Source organism: Apis florea, unplaced genomic scaffold (genome assembly GCF_048593485.1).
Source record: "Apis florea isolate Af1SG1 unplaced genomic scaffold, ASM4859348v1 contig_3036_pilon, whole genome shotgun sequence".
Taxonomy (NCBI): domain Eukaryota; kingdom Metazoa; phylum Arthropoda; class Insecta; order Hymenoptera; family Apidae; genus Apis; species Apis florea.
In genome coordinates this window covers 1,121,830-1,139,543 of record NW_028256694.1, presented here as the reverse complement: position 1 = coordinate 1,139,543, position 17,714 = coordinate 1,121,830, and the positions used below count along the sequence as shown (strand labels likewise).

The window sequence follows — 17,714 nt, the reverse complement described above, 5'->3', positions numbered from 1 at the left end:
TTTGAATTTAATATAACAATTTTTTTAATTTCTTGATTATGGTGCTATACATGAAATATTCGATATTTCGTGGGATATTGATGAATAAAAAATATATATATATATTTATAAAACTATATTAATATCAATATAAATATATTTTTTTATTAGCTATCTTTTTCGATTATCACATTAGTATAGTCATTTTTTTAAATGACATTAAATTGCAAAATTATTAAAAATAAAACAAAAATATCAGAAGATAAATTACGGAACAACTAATTACACTTTAATGCATATTTAATGATACTTTCTTTTCGGACATGAAAACGAACATATAGTTGATGTAAATGATAATAATAATAATAATAATGACAAATTTACAAAATTGTGTCTCTGTGTGCTTAAAATTAAGCTATCTTTTTTATACAAATTATTTTAAATGCATTAATAATTATATATTTTAATTTATAATTTGTTAATTAATAAATGTTGTAATAATTTCAGTTTGCATATAATAAAGACAAAATAGAAATTTACAACATATAGTGGCTGCCTTTGTAAAATATAAAATTATAGATCAATAACTCATGATTTATGTAATTATGTAATTTTTTTAGATCAATTTTAAATATCAATTAATTTAGAATAAAAATAGTATAATAAATAAATATTTATTAAATAACTTGCTAAAAAAAGTTTACATTACATAATATAACTATTAATTTTTTTACAGCTACTTATATTTTACTTGATTATATTATAATGATATAATTTTTTTTATTATTCTTTTAATTCATGATAATACATTCGTGAAATCTATTTTACAGTAATTACATGATTCATACATAGATATATATTAATAAATAATATTAATATTTATTAACTAAGATATATAAAGAATTAATAAAAAATAATAAACTATACAGAATACATTTATTATAAAATGTAATGTAAACTTTGTACTAGATTATAATTTATTATAATCTAGTTTCTACTTATATGTTCATTTCAATAATGTTTAAAATTTGACTTATCAGATTTGTTAATATCATATAGTAAAATATATAAGTGATATATTAAATACATTGTATATATTTAATAACAGAATTGTGGTTAAACTAACATTCGTAATTAAAGGATGTGAATAAAAAGTTACAAAATATTTTTTCAAATTTTAAAAAATAGCAGCCACAAAAGATTAACGTTAATATTGATATACATTGTATATCAATATTGATATTAATATGCACATTATTATGCATCGTTAATAATATCGTTTAGTAGATGATAATTTTTCCTTTTTAGATAATAGTATTTCATTGTTATTTTATTTTGAATTAATATCATTTTCTTTTGTTTGAATAGTTATATTAAAGATGTTTAATCATATAACTAAAATAAGTAATGATAAAATATTATAAATAGAAAATATATTTGCATATTTCTATATATGTTATAGTTTCGATAGTATTTGCAAATAAATTATTGGCCCCCTTCTATGCAATTTATAAAATTAATGCTACCATTTAATTAAACAATAAAAAATATGTTTAAAAAATATATTTAAAATTCCATGGAGTTTATAGATTTTGAATATTATATATTATACCAAATGATATTATAAACGAAGCAACTTTAAGCTGTATCTCCATTGAAGCAATAATGAGGGATATTTTGTTGATATTTTATATTTCTTGAAAAAAAGAAACTTGTTACGAATATTTCTACAGATTTTTTCATATTTGCTGTTTTCAACAAAAGTTTTTATTCGAAATAATAAACAAAAAGAAAAATAGGAAACGATAACTTATAGTAAGAGAAACAAATTCTTCTCTGGAGAATTTCAATATATGTTTTATCATCTAATATATGATTTTCTTAATATTAACGTAATCTTTTTATAAAAATGTATGTTAAAAAGATGAATGAGAATAAGAATTTATATAGATAGAAATCGTTCTACAGATGATATTACTGATCTATTTGTATCAATTTTTCATATAGAATCGATGAAGTATCTGAAATATGTAAATATTTTTAATTTATTTTGACTATATGAAATTTTAAAAATACCTTTATTTATTTTTTATTCGTTAATAAATAATCATTATGTTCCAATATTCATTTATAAGTTATATGTTTCCGAATTTTTAAAGATCTAAACTTTGTGGAAATTCCACATTTTTCGTTTTTTTTTTCTAATAATAAATGTTGCAGTTGCAAGGAGCAAATTTTCTACTGATTTCATCTTTAGTAACAACAAATTGATTTGGATATGAACAATCTGTTATACTTTTATTAATACTGTTATATTTTTATTAATAAAAAATAGTCTTGAAATCAAAACAAAAATCGAATGTTTTTCAGATTATATAGCTTATATATAAAAGTTTCTGTAAACAAATAGTTATCATAAATATCTTGCTACATAAAAAATTCCTTAATATTGCTTCAATGAATACATAACTTCGTATTAAATTAGATATAAATTTTACCCTTCATATGCATTTAATGCTTCCCGTAATTTATCTACAATTTTTTGATAAAAATTAATTTGCTCTGTGAGATGTGTTTTCATTGTTTGAGTTAAATAAATCTCTTGTTCTGTTTGAAAATGCATTTCTTCGGCGAGAAGAGCACGTGCAATTACATCTGTTCGATGAGACAGATCTCGTAATTGTTGCGGCTCCATTTTGTGTTCGCTTACTAATTTTTCATAATCTTTTCGTTTTTGAACAGCAGTCTAAAAAAATTAATGAAGAAAATAAAAAAAATTAACAAATTTTTAGTAAAATTATATCAATAATAAAGAATAAAATTTTTTTTATTAATTACCTTATGTATACTAATTACATCTGGAAAACTACTGATAATTCCTTTATAAATATGAAATTTATCAGCAAGAGGTTCCCAATCAAATTTAGGTTGTTCTTCATATAACTTGCCTATATCATTATAAGCATCTCCTGTCACTTTTAACGCATAAGTTAATCTTCCTCGACTACTGTCATCTCCTTCTAATGCATGGCTTAATGCATTAAAACTTTGACCAATTTTCTGAAATTCTCTTTTATATAGAACTTGGTTTTTTTTTGTTTGATCAACAGCCATAGCCATAAAATTTTTAACTACTGGATCTAATCCACTTATAAATCTACTAAAAGTATCTGTTTGAATTTCTACTTTTATAACATCTAAAGTTGTTTCAGGGCATTGGATAGCATTAAAATAATTTACACCTAACAATTCATCTTTTTCTGCTTGTCTTTTACCAGCCTTCCATCTTTTCTCATCTGTACATGTTATAAAATGTTCCCAGACGCGACTACGCGCTAACACAGGATGTCTACAAACATAATCAACAAATTCCTGCAGTTGTGTACGTCTATGTTCAATAAATTGTTCTTCATATCTTCCAGATATTTGTTTATCTGGTAATGGTGGAATAGGAATAAAGCAATATTTTTCTTCCAAACGTTCATGTAACCAATCAAAATGTTTATATCTTCTTGAAACTTGAATATTGTTAAACTATAACGAAGAATTAATATTATTTGTATATTTTTCTATTAAAAGAATATATACAGAGATACAAAATTATATACCGTTGGTGTAAGTTGATAAACTATAAAACTCTTAAGACCCTTGAGTTTAGATTCTTTTTTGGGAGATGTAACTACACAACTATAAAGTTCTCCTCTTGAAACCCATCTATGACGTCCATTTTCACTTTCATCAATATATATTTTTTCATTTTCAGGAACATTTGCTACTTTCATTCCTAATAAAAAGCTATCTTCTCCAGATTTTATTAATGTAGAAAATTTATTATTTTTCTTTGGTATATTAGGTATAGGCCTTTCAGGTATCACAGAATGAATAGTTTGTATAGAAACTAAATCTCCATAATCAACACTATGATGCTGTGATAGTTGTAATATATGTTGCTGTTGTTGTTGTTGTTGTTGTTGTTGAGGAATGTATGCTTGTGTTTGACCAACTTCAGAATCATCATCCCAATCATCATCCCAATAATCTCCGGAACTCTGTTGGGATGATGTCATGGCATCTAATACATAAAATTCAAATATAACAATCTTTTACATCAATATATCTAATTATAAATTTGTTATATATAATAAAGCAATAAATATACTAGGAACAGATGTTGAAGGTTCAATAATTTGAACATATGCTGCTGGAAACAATCCAGATTTTCCACTCTGATTAAAACCTTCACACCATCCATCACCCACATTATCTCTCATAACAGACAATATTTCTCCTGCTGTAATAGACAACTCTGATGTTCCTGGTTCTCCTGTGAAATCGTATAACGCTCTTACCTGGAAAAAATATCGAATGAGAATGCGGCAAAAATATTCGAAAAAGAACAAAATTATCCATCGCTATCGCATAAAAGAATGAGTCATGATACAAAGAATTAATCAAACTATGCAATGACAAATTGATCATTTTTGTCTTCATAGCTTCTTCTTTTTAAAGTTTATATACCTGGTGGCCTTCCATTGTAAGTACATATACTAATAATAATTTCGAATTTTAATGACAAATTTTTCTTATTTTAAATTGTTTAATTACGCCCGGTCACATAACTACATTGATCTACTTAGCCATATGATTGACATTTACGTATTTGCGCTTTAACGTGTGTGCGATTCTGTGTCACATAAATGAAAAACTTAAACGACTGTACCACTAGTATCTATCGCACATAATACTTTTTCAGTACAATGTATTTCTTAAATATAAAATATATCTGTATTGAGATCGAAAATAAATTCTAGGCATAGAGATAAATAAATAAATGAAATATAATTCAATAAAAAAAAATATAAAAAATTATTTTGTAATTGGAGGTTAGATGTAAAACATAGGGTGCTTGAAATTACAATACGATACTGATTCCGGATCCGCCTCTATGAATTAATTCTTATATCACACGTTTTGCATTATACTTTTGTCCGGGAATGTACATTTGAATAAACCAAAGTGCCAGTTGCGAATATAAAATTAAAAAAGAACTATGTATTTTACAATTAAATTGTGAAAGTTTATATAAATTAATTTTTAGATCATAGATATAATTAAAGAAATAAAAATTAAATAGAAATTTATTATATGCATAAATATTTCATAATGAGTATTTTAACATTGAATATTCTGTATATCTTCGCGTTATATAAATTTTTTACATTTTTGTTTTAATTATTTTTAATTTTTCATAAATATATAAAAACTTGCAATTTGTTAGAATACATAAAATAAAAAGAAATTAAATTATTTATTTAAGTTTTAATTGATTATATAAATTTTTTTAAATGTTAAATATTCATCATAATATATATAGTCTTATAGATAATATTTATATTATATATATAATATAAATATAAAATATATTTAATAATAAAATTTTTTTGAAGTTTTCCTTTTCCTTTCTATAGACAATAAAAACTTTCAAACTAGAAATAATAATAATAATAATAACAAAAAGATTAAATATGAATATGTATTTTCTTATTAAATTTTATTATTTTTTATTATAAACTTTTAAATTACGGTCATAGAAATAATTTAATGTGAGGATTTTGATTCCTTGGCATTTTGAAGACTTTGAGTAATGTACAATTTTGCTAAACTTTGAGCACAAAATTGTGAAATGTGTTCACTATATGTATTAATCTGTCCAGCAACAATCATTGGATTCAGTCTAGGTGGAACAGGTAATGGTCTCATCAATTTATTTATATCATCATCTGGTAATGGAGGCTCATCTTTTGCAGCTCTAGCAGCATTTTCTTGAGCTCTTTTAGCTAAAAGTCTATTTTTTTCTTGTTGTTGACGAACAACCAATTGTTGATATCTATTAAATTTCATAGCTTCTTGATTTAATTCATCTACACGATCCATTAAACAACGTAATTGATTTTCCAAAACTGTAGCTGTTCCAAGATCTAAATATTTAGTACCTTCTTCTTCTGGAATCATTTCCTCCAATTCAGACATCATTATATTGGTTAAGTTACTATTTTTTATCACAACTGGAATCTCAATAAATAAATTCTCATAACCAATCTTTAAAGTACGCAATGCTTCTGGTGTAAATTCACCTTCTTTGTACATTTGTATAGCTTGTGGAGTAAGTCTGTATGCTTTCAATGTTAAAAAACCTCTAGCTGACTTAGCTGTATCATATATAAGCACCACTGATTCTTCAATGGAAGTTTGATAATGATATTGTGATTCTAATAGAGATACATTTAAGAAATTGCCAACATCTGCACTTTGATACCATCCAACATGAAAATGATCAACATTTACCCTGAAAAAAATACATATTAAAAATTATATTTATCTATTTTATAATATATAGAAATAATTTTAAGTACTGAATATAATTTACCAACGAAGACGACGCATCATGGCAAGTTGATATTCTTCTTCGTCCATAATTTCATCATTTTTAGGAAAAGGAAAACAATTCGTAATTTCAAGACGATTTTGAACAACTAAACCAAGCAGAGCTCCTTGAGCAACATCCATGTTACTCATTGATTCTTCATGACAATGTTTTACCATTTTCATGACTACTAATCCGTCACATTGCACATAATCTATTCTAGGCTCTACTTCAGGAATTCTTCTGCTTTGAGTTCTTGAGTTCATTTTTAATTAAAAATTCGTATTAATTTAAAATAAACTTTTTAGCATATGTTTTCAGTTATTTTTCTATTAATCTAAGTTGAATTAAGAAGAACCTCTATGCTTGAAAAAGCAAAGCATAGAAAAATAAATAGTATAGATATGAAACTAATCGTTTAATATTATAGTATAATATTTTAATGTAAATATTAATATTAGAATTTTTGCTAATATAAGAAATAATATTTTTATTGAAAAGAATTAATTTCCATATCTGTAATATTTAATTATGATTAAATAATGATTATAATAAATCAAAAATCTTGATACTATGTGAGTATAAGTTATATATACTATATATATTTATTTTATGACATATTTCCACCGCGTAAATGTGAAATGATCTGCAACTTTCTTTACTGGTTTACTGTGTATATAATTGGTTTAATTTAATAATTGATAAAATTTAATACTAATTGAAAAAATGGATAATATAGAGGGAAAAATAAAAAAATGGATTATACTAATTCAAACAGGAAAATTAAATGATGTAACAGAAGATATACAGGTTTGAAATATTTTTTTAATATAATTTCATTCATTGTTCTAATATTGAATTAGAAATTTTTCATTTTTTTAATTAAATAAATTTCATACTTGATTTTTACAGACAAATGTGCTTAATCAAAATGAAAAAATTAATAAACATATGTTCAAATTATTATTATATCTTTCACATACTGCAGACAAATGTGATAAACAAAATTTCACCATAGGAAAAGAAATATATAAATTGGCTTGTACTTTGTGTTCAAATTTGATTGATGTACCAGATAATAATAGATTTGTTTCCAGTTTATTTCATATAATTCGTTGTTTATTAACAATGTATATGTTTAATGAGGCATATAATATATGTTCTTATTTAAAAACAAAAATATTACATTCTTATTGCTCTGACAATGTGAGTGATATATTAATAAAGATAGCTTATTTATGGCACAATGCAATTAATAATGAATTTATCATTTTACAACAAGATTTATTAAATTTGAAACATAATTTACAATTAAGAAATATCATTAAATATGAATTGGAAATAATACAAATTGTATATAAAAATCCTACTAAGCCTTTACTTACAAAAATTAGTTCATATTTAGATAAAATTGCATTGATAAATATAAAACCAAATACATATTTTTCTGATTTCTATGCATTTATTATTGATTATTTATTACAAATAAAATTATTTTTAAATATTGAAGATAAATATGTCATATGTCGTCATATGCTTCATATAACAAGCAGATTTATATGTGAAAATATTAATCAAAACTTAGTATTAAATATTTTAAATACCATAAGTAATTATTTCAAAAAAATTTTAATAGATGATGAAGAGTGTTATCAGTGTTTTTTATTTTTTGAATCTGTGTGCCTTACATTTGTGAAACCAATTGATTATTTAATAAATAGTGTTAAAAAAATTCAAGAATTAAATGATAATTATTTAAAACTTACAAATAAATATGGATATATAGGTCCTGTTAAATGGATGACATTTAGTATTGTTCAGATTTTACAAACTTTGTTTATATATTGGGAAACACATATAAAAATTGAAAAAAAGATATATCTAAAAAATGATTTATTATTAGAAACAATAAAGCTAATTGGACATATCAGTATATGTTTTCTTAAACAAACATCAGACAAATGTAAGTCTTGCCAAAATGAAAATTGTATGGTTAAGAAAGATATTTATAATGCAGTAGTGGTAAAAACTACATGTATCAATTTCATTAGCAAATTTCCTAAAAGTGATTTATCAAAGGATATTTATGTACTTATTAGAAGATTTTTTGAACAAAATATAGTATTCATTCATGAAATGAAAAAATGTAAATGCAAATGTTGGACACATTTATGGTCTACTTCTAGTGCTTTGATTTATAATTTAGGTATAATGACTGATTGTTTTTATGAAGAAAGTGTATCTTTATTTTCCTTATTATTTACTTCTATTATACAATTTGATGGAATTGAATCAAAGTCACAGTATATTAATCTTCAGAATCCTATTAGTTTTACATTACATAGAATAAGTTTTCTTCATTATAATCATAATATGTATAGAGAAGCAATGACTACAACTGCATTAAATGCCTTATTGAGCTATAATGATCCAGATTCAAAAGCATTTCGGATGTGGGCAAATATAAAACATAAGTCAGTAACTTCCAAAGAAATTATGGAAATGACCATACTAGCCTGTTTACAGAAAGATAAATCAAAGATAGAAGAATTAGGATTATTTATTGAATTATCAAAATATGATCTCATTGAAATATGTTTAAAAGAGGCAAAAGGTTTGCAAGAAGCAAAAGTTAATCTCACTGTTGCTATTCAAAAAGTTCTTAATGAAATGAAAACATTACAAACAAATCCAATACAATATGCTCGTGCGGTACAAATGTTAGTATATCATTCATTACATTTTGATTACAATGAAGATATTTTAGAATATATTAAAGAAGCTCTTTCAAGTTTGAAACAAATTAAGATAGATAAATCTGTTTTGTATTTGCAAGGCAATTTAGAATTTTATATTTTTGTAACACAATTACGTATGATAAACAAAAAAATTCAAGAAGAAATAGAAAATATGAAATTTGCATTATATGCTACAAAATTAAATGAAATTGGGGAGAATGAATCTCATGATGTAATCCCAGCTTATAGCATGATAAATATTAAAGAAGATTCTAGACTTATGATGTATTTACAGACAGCATTAAAAAAATGGGGAAAATATTTAAAGCAAAATCTAGTAAGTTTAATGAATAAATGAAAGTTTAATATATATATTTTTATAAAATTAATATTTATTAAACATTTGTTAATAGAAGGAAATTACCAATGGATACGAACCATTAATAACTTTACGAACATTAATAATAGCAGGTGAATATGCTCATTTGTATAGATATCAAGAATGTGAAATCAATATATGGAAATTTGCATATACATTAGCATTTGAATTACAAGACAATTCAACAATTATTTATGGTATAAAAATTGAAATTTATTTTTTTAATTTATTATATATAAAATATATAAAAAAAATTTAATCAAATTATCATTAGTTATTGGACGTTGTGTATCATTGAGGCATATCAATTATGAATGGATTACTACTGCTAAAAACCTTGCCTTTAAATTGAAAGATACTAATGATGAAGACACAATTTATGCAATTGCTATTTTTTGGATTAGTTTATCAGATTTTTATTTTGAATGTAATATGGTAAGTTTATTATTTATGGACATTTTAATTGATAGACAATTTAATTAATAATTTGAATATAATATAAACAATTAAAAACATTGTAATTATTTCATATTTTATTTTTAGTATGATGAAGCTAGAAAGTTACTTGATGAATCCAGAAAACTACCAGGAATTTCTTTCTTCAGTAATATAGCTGTATATTTATATAGTCTTGATAGAATTTTGTACAATTGTTATTTGTACAAAGAAACTATTAAACATGAAGAATATACTCGATACATTGTTGAAACTTTATATACTCTAGTCAATTTAAATGAGGAACTTTCTACAAGAAAATGTAATCTTTTTATTTATATTTAGAAATTATTTAAAAATACTAAAATATATCAAAAAAATAGTATGAATCTTTTAATATTATGTTTCAATATTTTCTTAGGGAAACCACAAGATAAACATCTTTTTGGATTTGATATTCTATTATCTACAACTGTTAATTTATCTCTCCGAATGAACAGCTTATTATCTTTTCGAGAAATCAGTGCCCATTTAGTACGACGACTAAAAACTGCACAAATTTTGGGGGCAACTATAAGAGTTGCAGAAATTTTAAAATGCCTCTGTTACATTGATTTATCACGTGAACAGCTAAGTGACTGTGAAATAAAACTTCAAGGATTGGAACATATTTTAAATATTGAAACATTTAAGGTATCTATAAATAGTAATATTTCAAAAATCAATCCAGAAAATGTTTTAATAACGCCAACCCGAGCTATAGATCCTATCAGAGACATTCCCCAAAATAATACTTCTCCAGTTCTTCAAAATAAAGTATTCAATTTGCCTGAATTTATATATCATAAAGGCTGTAATTGTTATATCTGTCAAAATATATCATATCATTATTTGGTATTTATAAGTACACATATCAGAGCTCAATTATATGCATTACAAAAAAATATCACAGCTTCATTGCAACACTTTCATGGAGCATTTAAAATAAAAGAAAACTTGATGAAAACAAAAAAATTATGTAATAATGAATACTTCTCTTGGCAAGAACGTTTTTACAGTATAGACTATATATTATTATTAATAAACTTTTCTTTCTTCTTAAGAAGTTATTTTCATACAAAGCAAGAAAGAATAATAAGCATTATATCATTAGTGATTCATTTATGCGACATGTATAAATTGAAAGGACATCCAATTTTCATGGCTGTTGAAGAATTAATGCTTGATTATCGTTTTCAAAAAATATTTAATTCTTCTGACGATGCGGGTAAGTATTTATATGTAATTATAAAAAAGATATATATTTGAAAACATAAATTATAAATTTTTTGCAGAATTTATGGTTTCTGATTCTTCTGATATCGATATAAGTAAATATGTGCAAAGCGTAAATATTGAAGGAACTATTTGTGTAACACCAACTATTAAAAATACTCGTGCGAAAAAACCTATTGCTCTCCGACGTAATCGAACTCCTCCTCTTTTAAAATTAACCAAAGTTAATATGAACTTCAGCGATGATGAAGATATTTCTTTGCCATCATCAGAATATAAAATTACAAGATCACGTAGTAAATTAACGAGAAGAAAAATTTTAGATGAAGAATATTCTACTACTGTTAATCAAACTAAAGAGGAAACAAATCAATTCAAAGCTAATTTGTTATTACAGGAGTTAATTGATATAAAAAAACACAATTCGAATGTTTCGATAAAAGAAATAATTGAAAAGATTGCATTATTAGCACCAGATATATCAGAACATTTATATAAAATAATAGATAAGATAGATGAACCAGCGACAACTAAAAATATGCGAAAATTAATCAATGCAATAGAAAATCTTAAAGTGAATACAATTTCACAAGAAAATGTTAGAAAAACTCGAAATTCAAAAAAAATAATTTCGATCGACTGTAGTAAAATTAATCAAGTAATTGCATTATTTAAAGATTTTGATATTAATGAAGAAAGATAGTATTAATCAAATGAACAAAAAAAATGTAATACTTAAAATTTGTGAAGAATGTTTCTGTAACAACAGATATTTTATTATAACAAAAAAAACAATAGAGTTAACGAAGAAAATATAAAATAATTACAGTAAAATAAATGATTAAAAAAGATATAAATGAATGAAAATACTAAATATTATTAGAAATTTCAATATTTTAAACAAAAAATTATATAATGTATAAACTAAAAAATCAAAAGAAAATTTATTATAATATAATTTTGTAATAGAACATTGCTAATATTTTATATATAATATTAAATATTAAAAGTTAAATTATAGATATTGGTATTATGTATTTTATCAAGGATTAAAATTATCTTATAATGAAAAGTATCAGAAATTATTTAAAAAATTTTTCTTTTTTAATTATATTTTATATATTATGAATTAATTAAATACATCTTATAAAATTTTAAAAAATATTTATTAAAATATTTCACATATGTACACATCTAGTAAAAAATAATAGGAGTTAAAATTATAATTAATGATATTACAAATGAAAGTTTTTTATCTTATGTATCTATACCTATTACTTTTCCTTTGTAACATTTTATAAATAATAATCATATTTATTCCAATTAAATACTTTACAAACTTCATTCATATTTTGGAAAAAAAATTTATTTGTAAATTTTTTCTAATATTCTAAATATCACACAATTTTTGTTTATTATTATATAGTATAATAATAAATAAATTTTTGCATCATTATCTAAAAGGAAAATGTAATATTTTATAACTTCATTAAATGAAAAATCAAATGTAGAAAATTGCATTAAAATATCAATATTATATCCAAATTTTTTCTTGCAATAATATGAAGAAAAAATGAATATTAATGAAAACAATTGAATAAATGCAAAGTTAACAGTTATCATATGAGATATTTTCAAACATGCATAACATGAATGCAAAAATAATTGATGAAAAGAAAATAATTTTTACAATTTCTGTCAAATTGGATGAATGATTAAATAATCTATTTTTATATATATTTAAAATTAAAAATATATAAGAACTTGTATTATAAACAATCTTTTTAGAACATTTCATTAAATGGTAAATTATATATTAATAACAAACACAAATAAGATTTGTAAAGTATAATTTAAATATACACAGAATGATTTTTAATTTTTTATATAATTTTAACTTTCTTTTTTTGTTCTGATAAAAATTTTGAAATAAATAAAAAATATTTTCATATATTTAAATGTTGTCATATACTCATTGTTTACATAAGTTGAAAAAAATTTTTTATGAAAATTACTTTGGTAAATTGTATACAAATACAATAATAATATCTACGTAATTGAAGCTTTATAATATTATTTTATCAAATTAAAAATATCTTGCATAATTAAATTTATGAAAAGAAAGTTTATTAATTCATTCTTTTTTAAAAAGAAAGAACAAAAAGATCAGAAACGAAAAAAAGAAAAAAATATTTTCAGATTTTTATTCTTAATATTGTTTAATGGCATAAAGTCATAACATGTAGTTTTGTAGTAAAATACTAATAAATGGTCAACATAATAAACTGTAACATTAGAAAAATTAGAAAAATATCAAGGAAAATTGTAAAAAATGCTATTTGATAGTGTAACAAGAAAGGCAGATTTGAATTTTTCATTATCATGTTCAAAAATGAACTTCATTATGACAATAAATGCATTTTTATTCTTTTCTGCCATACAGAAATAATACGAAACTATAATAGCCAGTAATCACAGTCTATAAATGGGTATAATTTAGTTCAGAGTTAACATAGAATTCATCTTTATTCTGTTTAAAATTCACACTTCTTCCTGTCTCTTCTTGATTTTTAGCTAATTCCATCAAAGCTAAAGCTCCTAACCATTTTTGACTATCCTCTGGAATTGGTAACTTGATAATATTATCCTCCTGTTTAACAACAACTACTTTTAATCCTGTTTCTGATTTTATTGGTGATAATTTTGAAATAGTATCTTTATTATTATTATTATTGTTGTTGTTGTTATTATTATTAATATTGTTATTGTTATTATTATTATTACTACTACTATTACTAAAACTTCCAGCTAACATCAAAACAGTCGGTCTTGTTACATTTTCACTAATATGAGAATTTATACATGTATTTTGTTTGGAAATATTTTTTTGATCACCAAAATCCTGAATTGTTATATTGGATTGATTTAATGGAGATTTAGATATTTCATTTGTTAAATTATTATTCCAATATATATTATTCGAACTTTCAGAAGACTCAAATTTACAAGTAGAATGGTTAATATTAGTTTTTATTTGATTTATATCATTGGAAAAATTATTCACATGATGTGAAGAATTCCAATTACTTTGAGGCAATATATTTGATGTTTGAAATACATATTTTTGTTCTTCTTTTACTGATGACTCTAGAGATTCATTTTCTGCGGTTGTATCCCATATTTGGGCAGATGCATAAGAGGTATCTACATCTGATTTTGTAAATTCAATTTCTTTACATGCATTTAAACATGAATTATCTAACAAAGTAGATGAATTATGAACAGGTGAACTCCAATGCATTTGGTTATCATTAATTTTAAATGAAATAGTTGTAGGTACATTAATAGATTTAGTGTCCCAATTTAAAGGTTTAGCTAATTGTTGTTCTAAACAAGCTTCACGTAACCACCTTTTCTTTGGTTGAAGTCTATCTAATGGTCTTCTTAAAGGAGTAATTGCTAATTTTGTTCCTATTTCTTCATCTTCAGATGTTTGTAATACTGTTGGATCTTCATCTTGACTTTCTTCTTGACTATCCTGACTTTCTCCACAATACAATCTTTGATTAGATTGCTTACAATCTAAATTTTCTTGTTCTCCTGTTGCATCCATCATCAAACCTTTTCTAGATTTAACTCTTTTGTGATTTTCTGAACTACTCTTCCATGTTTTTTTTTTACGTTCATTCTTTCCTGTAGGTGTTCTATCTTCCCTTTCTCTAGACATTTTATAACGTTCTAACCATCTGGTAACATCATGAGGTAACTCAGTATTTTCTGATACTGGTTTTAACACAAAATCATCAGATCGTGTAAGAGTAGCATATGGATGATCTGGGCAATGTCTATTAGCATGCGTAAATCGCATTTCACAGCCAGGTTCTGTACATAAAAATGGTTTTTCTCCAGTATGCAATCGCTGATGGGTTTTTAATTGTCCTGATTGTGTGAAAGCTTTTGTACATCCAGGATAATCACATGGATATGGCCGTTCCCCTGTAATAATAATAATAATAATTGTTTATATAATAAAAATATATAAAAAAATAGTTTTTTTTATTTATTGATTTTTATCATCTAAAAATATATCAATATAAATCAACATCTAATGTATTCATAAATAAGAAAAGATACTTTTAATTAAATTTATTAATTCATCAAATATTAATAATAATTAAAATATGAATATATATTATGAAATATTTTTCACATAAATTCATAAACAATAATTTATTAATAATTATTATTTAATAATAATTATTTAACATAAAAAATTACAATTGAAAATAAATTAATTTTTTACAAATATAAAATAATAAATTATTTTTTATAAAATAAAATATAGCAAGGAGAATTTAAACAATTTTCAATAAAATAATTTAAATAAAAAAATGAATTACTTTTTTCTTTTAAACGAAAAAAATTTTTAAATTTGTTTATTATATAAAATATATATTTTTTTCCATTAAATAATATTAGAATATATATATAATACAAAAAGAACGAACTTTACTTTATATTTAATGATGTAACACTATACCATTCATGCTAAATTATTTTTATAAGTAAGCCATTTAATTATTTAAAATGCGCGTGATGGCGAATGGCGGGACGCGTGATCATACAGAATCATACAAATTGTTGAAATCATATGGCTCTACGAATTATTGATGAAATGTATAGAAAGTTTCCTCACAGAAACTTTTATTAAAATTTTTTATATTTCCATAAAAGATAGAAAAATTTTTAGATTAGTAACCGAAACAATAAACAATGCATACCTGTATGGGTACGCAAATGTGCTTGAAGACTTTTTTCTCGTGGAAATACACGGCTACAATAAGTACATTTTATACTACTTGGTGAAGTACTTCCTTGCATCATAAGATTCGAAAGAGCATCAGCTCTCGGTCGACCACGACGATGACTTTCTGAACCTCCAGAACGTGATCGAGGCCCGGATCGCGTGGCTACCACGCTATTTTCTCTATATTCTGGTGAAGAGCATGAGCTACCCGGACTAAGATTTACATTTCTCGCTTCTTCACTCCAATTCCACGGATAAAGCATACTATCGCACATCGGAGGACTACACGGCAACGCTTCCAAGGGACGCGTTTCACGCTTCGGCGTGTGCAATTCCATTTCACGTTTTTCACTTCACTATACACCTCGCCCGCCACCTTTAAAGTTCGTGTTAATACAACCACCTACTCTCTCTTTACTACTTTCCGTGTGCCGCGTGCAACTAGTGAACCGCCAAAATGAATACCCGGTACTATGTATATATGTATATATATATATATATATATATATGTACAAGTACGTATAGTTCGTGTTCACAATATTACAAAAAATTATTCAGAATTCAGGACTGATGAAAATAATCGATTAAAAAGTTAAATTTCTTTCACTGCAAAGAAAAATAACTACGTTTTCTCTCACTTCTTGTATTGTTGGCATCGTCTTACCGACTGTTTTCTACACGCGGCTTCATTCTTGTGCGCGCGCATTCTTTTCTTTGTAACAACTTGACCAATCGGTGGCTTGTCAGAAAAAGAAACGCGTAATACAAACTTAGCCTATTAATATTATTGTTTGCATAATGTATTACTTAATTATCATTATAAAATTGATTGTTAGCTTTTGCAAATATTTTTATATTTTATATATATAGACTTTAAATGCTTATAAAAATTAATGCTTTTAAATATTTTTCTACATAAAAGATACGTAATATATATTTCATAAAATTTTATATATATTTTTTAATAAAATATAAATAAAAAAATAATAAAAATAAAAGAAAAAAATTATGTTTTAAACAATAAATAAAATATATTATTTAAATCAAGTATATTCAAAATATATTATTGAAAAATACAAAAATATTATTACTCAATATGTATAAAACTTGAATATATTTTTATATGTAAAAAATAATAAGAAAATAATTAAAAAAAAAATAATTAAAAAGCAATATATATTTATATATAATTATATTTTTAAATTATATTTAATATTATATTTTGCACTGAAAGTTTTAAAACTTTTTAATATTTAACTTATATTTTACATAAAAATGCGGCATAATAAATTCATAAATGGTTTACGTTAGAATGATATGTACATGTGTAAAATATAAATTAAAAAAAATGAACTGTTAATAAAATTTTATTATCATATAATATTATGTAATAATATAGTTTTAATATTATATTCTTTTATTCAACTATTATAATTTTCAAGATTTAATTCGATATAATATATTACTTTTTTAATATATTTTACCATTTATTTTATTAATTAAATGTTTGTGTCTTATTCTTTAAACTTTAATATGTATATGTTAATATTAAAATTTTATTTTTTATATATTACTTAAAAAATAAATAAAATAAAGAGTAATATAGCTTTTTATATATTACATATTTTACATATAAATATTATACATATTTTTATATATTAATATAGATAAAAAATT

At 23.3% G+C, this 17,714-nt stretch overlaps 4 protein-coding genes across 6 annotated transcripts; 1 reads left to right on the top strand and 3 right to left on the bottom strand.

The window, feature by feature from the left end:
- Window positions 1-1,328: 1,328 nt before the first annotated feature.
- On the bottom strand, window positions 1,329-4,674 carry SH3PX1 (sorting nexin 33-like protein SH3PX1). 2 transcript variants are annotated; one of them, XM_003698967.4, is made up of 5 exons: window positions 4,498-4,674; window positions 4,139-4,328; window positions 3,588-4,051; window positions 2,818-3,513; window positions 1,329-2,725 (listed from the first exon to the last, which is right to left on the bottom strand). In XM_003698967.4, exons 1-5 carry the CDS (start codon window positions 4,510-4,512, stop codon window positions 2,474-2,476), a joined length of 1,617 nt encoding a protein of 538 aa, XP_003699015.1. In that variant the 5' UTR covers window positions 4,513-4,674; the 3' UTR covers window positions 1,329-2,473. The 2 variants fall into 2 exon arrangements, with proteins under 2 accessions (XP_003699015.1, XP_086764117.1); XM_086907991.1 differs by lacking the exon at window positions 4,498-4,674 and adding an exon at window positions 4,329-4,475 and having other exon boundaries at window positions 4,139-4,270.
- An 824-nt stretch (window positions 4,675-5,498) lies between these two features.
- eIF3h (eukaryotic translation initiation factor 3 subunit h) lies at window positions 5,499-7,000 on the bottom strand. The gene is made up of 2 exons (XM_003698974.4): window positions 6,407-7,000; window positions 5,499-6,325 (listed from the first exon to the last, which is right to left on the bottom strand). Exons 1-2 carry the CDS (start codon window positions 6,667-6,669, stop codon window positions 5,578-5,580), a joined length of 1,011 nt encoding a protein of 336 aa, XP_003699022.1. The 5' UTR covers window positions 6,670-7,000; the 3' UTR covers window positions 5,499-5,577.
- A 33-nt stretch (window positions 7,001-7,033) lies between these two features.
- On the top strand, window positions 7,034-13,189 carry LOC100868599 (uncharacterized). The gene is made up of 7 exons (XM_003698966.4): window positions 7,034-7,213; window positions 7,316-9,478; window positions 9,555-9,717; window positions 9,795-9,955; window positions 10,064-10,277; window positions 10,377-11,222; window positions 11,290-13,189. Exons 1-7 carry the CDS (start codon window positions 7,130-7,132, stop codon window positions 11,931-11,933), a joined length of 4,275 nt encoding a protein of 1,424 aa, XP_003699014.2. The 5' UTR covers window positions 7,034-7,129; the 3' UTR covers window positions 11,934-13,189.
- On the bottom strand, window positions 12,378-16,733 carry LOC100869652 (uncharacterized). 2 transcript variants are annotated; one of them, XM_003698976.4, is made up of 2 exons: window positions 16,012-16,733; window positions 12,378-15,226 (listed from the first exon to the last, which is right to left on the bottom strand). In XM_003698976.4, exons 1-2 carry the CDS (start codon window positions 16,373-16,375, stop codon window positions 13,710-13,712), a joined length of 1,881 nt encoding a protein of 626 aa, XP_003699024.3. In that variant the 5' UTR covers window positions 16,376-16,733; the 3' UTR covers window positions 12,378-13,709. The 2 variants fall into 2 exon arrangements, with proteins under 2 accessions (XP_003699024.3, XP_086764116.1); XM_086907990.1 differs by lacking the exon at window positions 16,012-16,733 and adding an exon at window positions 15,771-15,865.
- Between the last annotated feature and the right edge of the window lie 981 nt (window positions 16,734-17,714).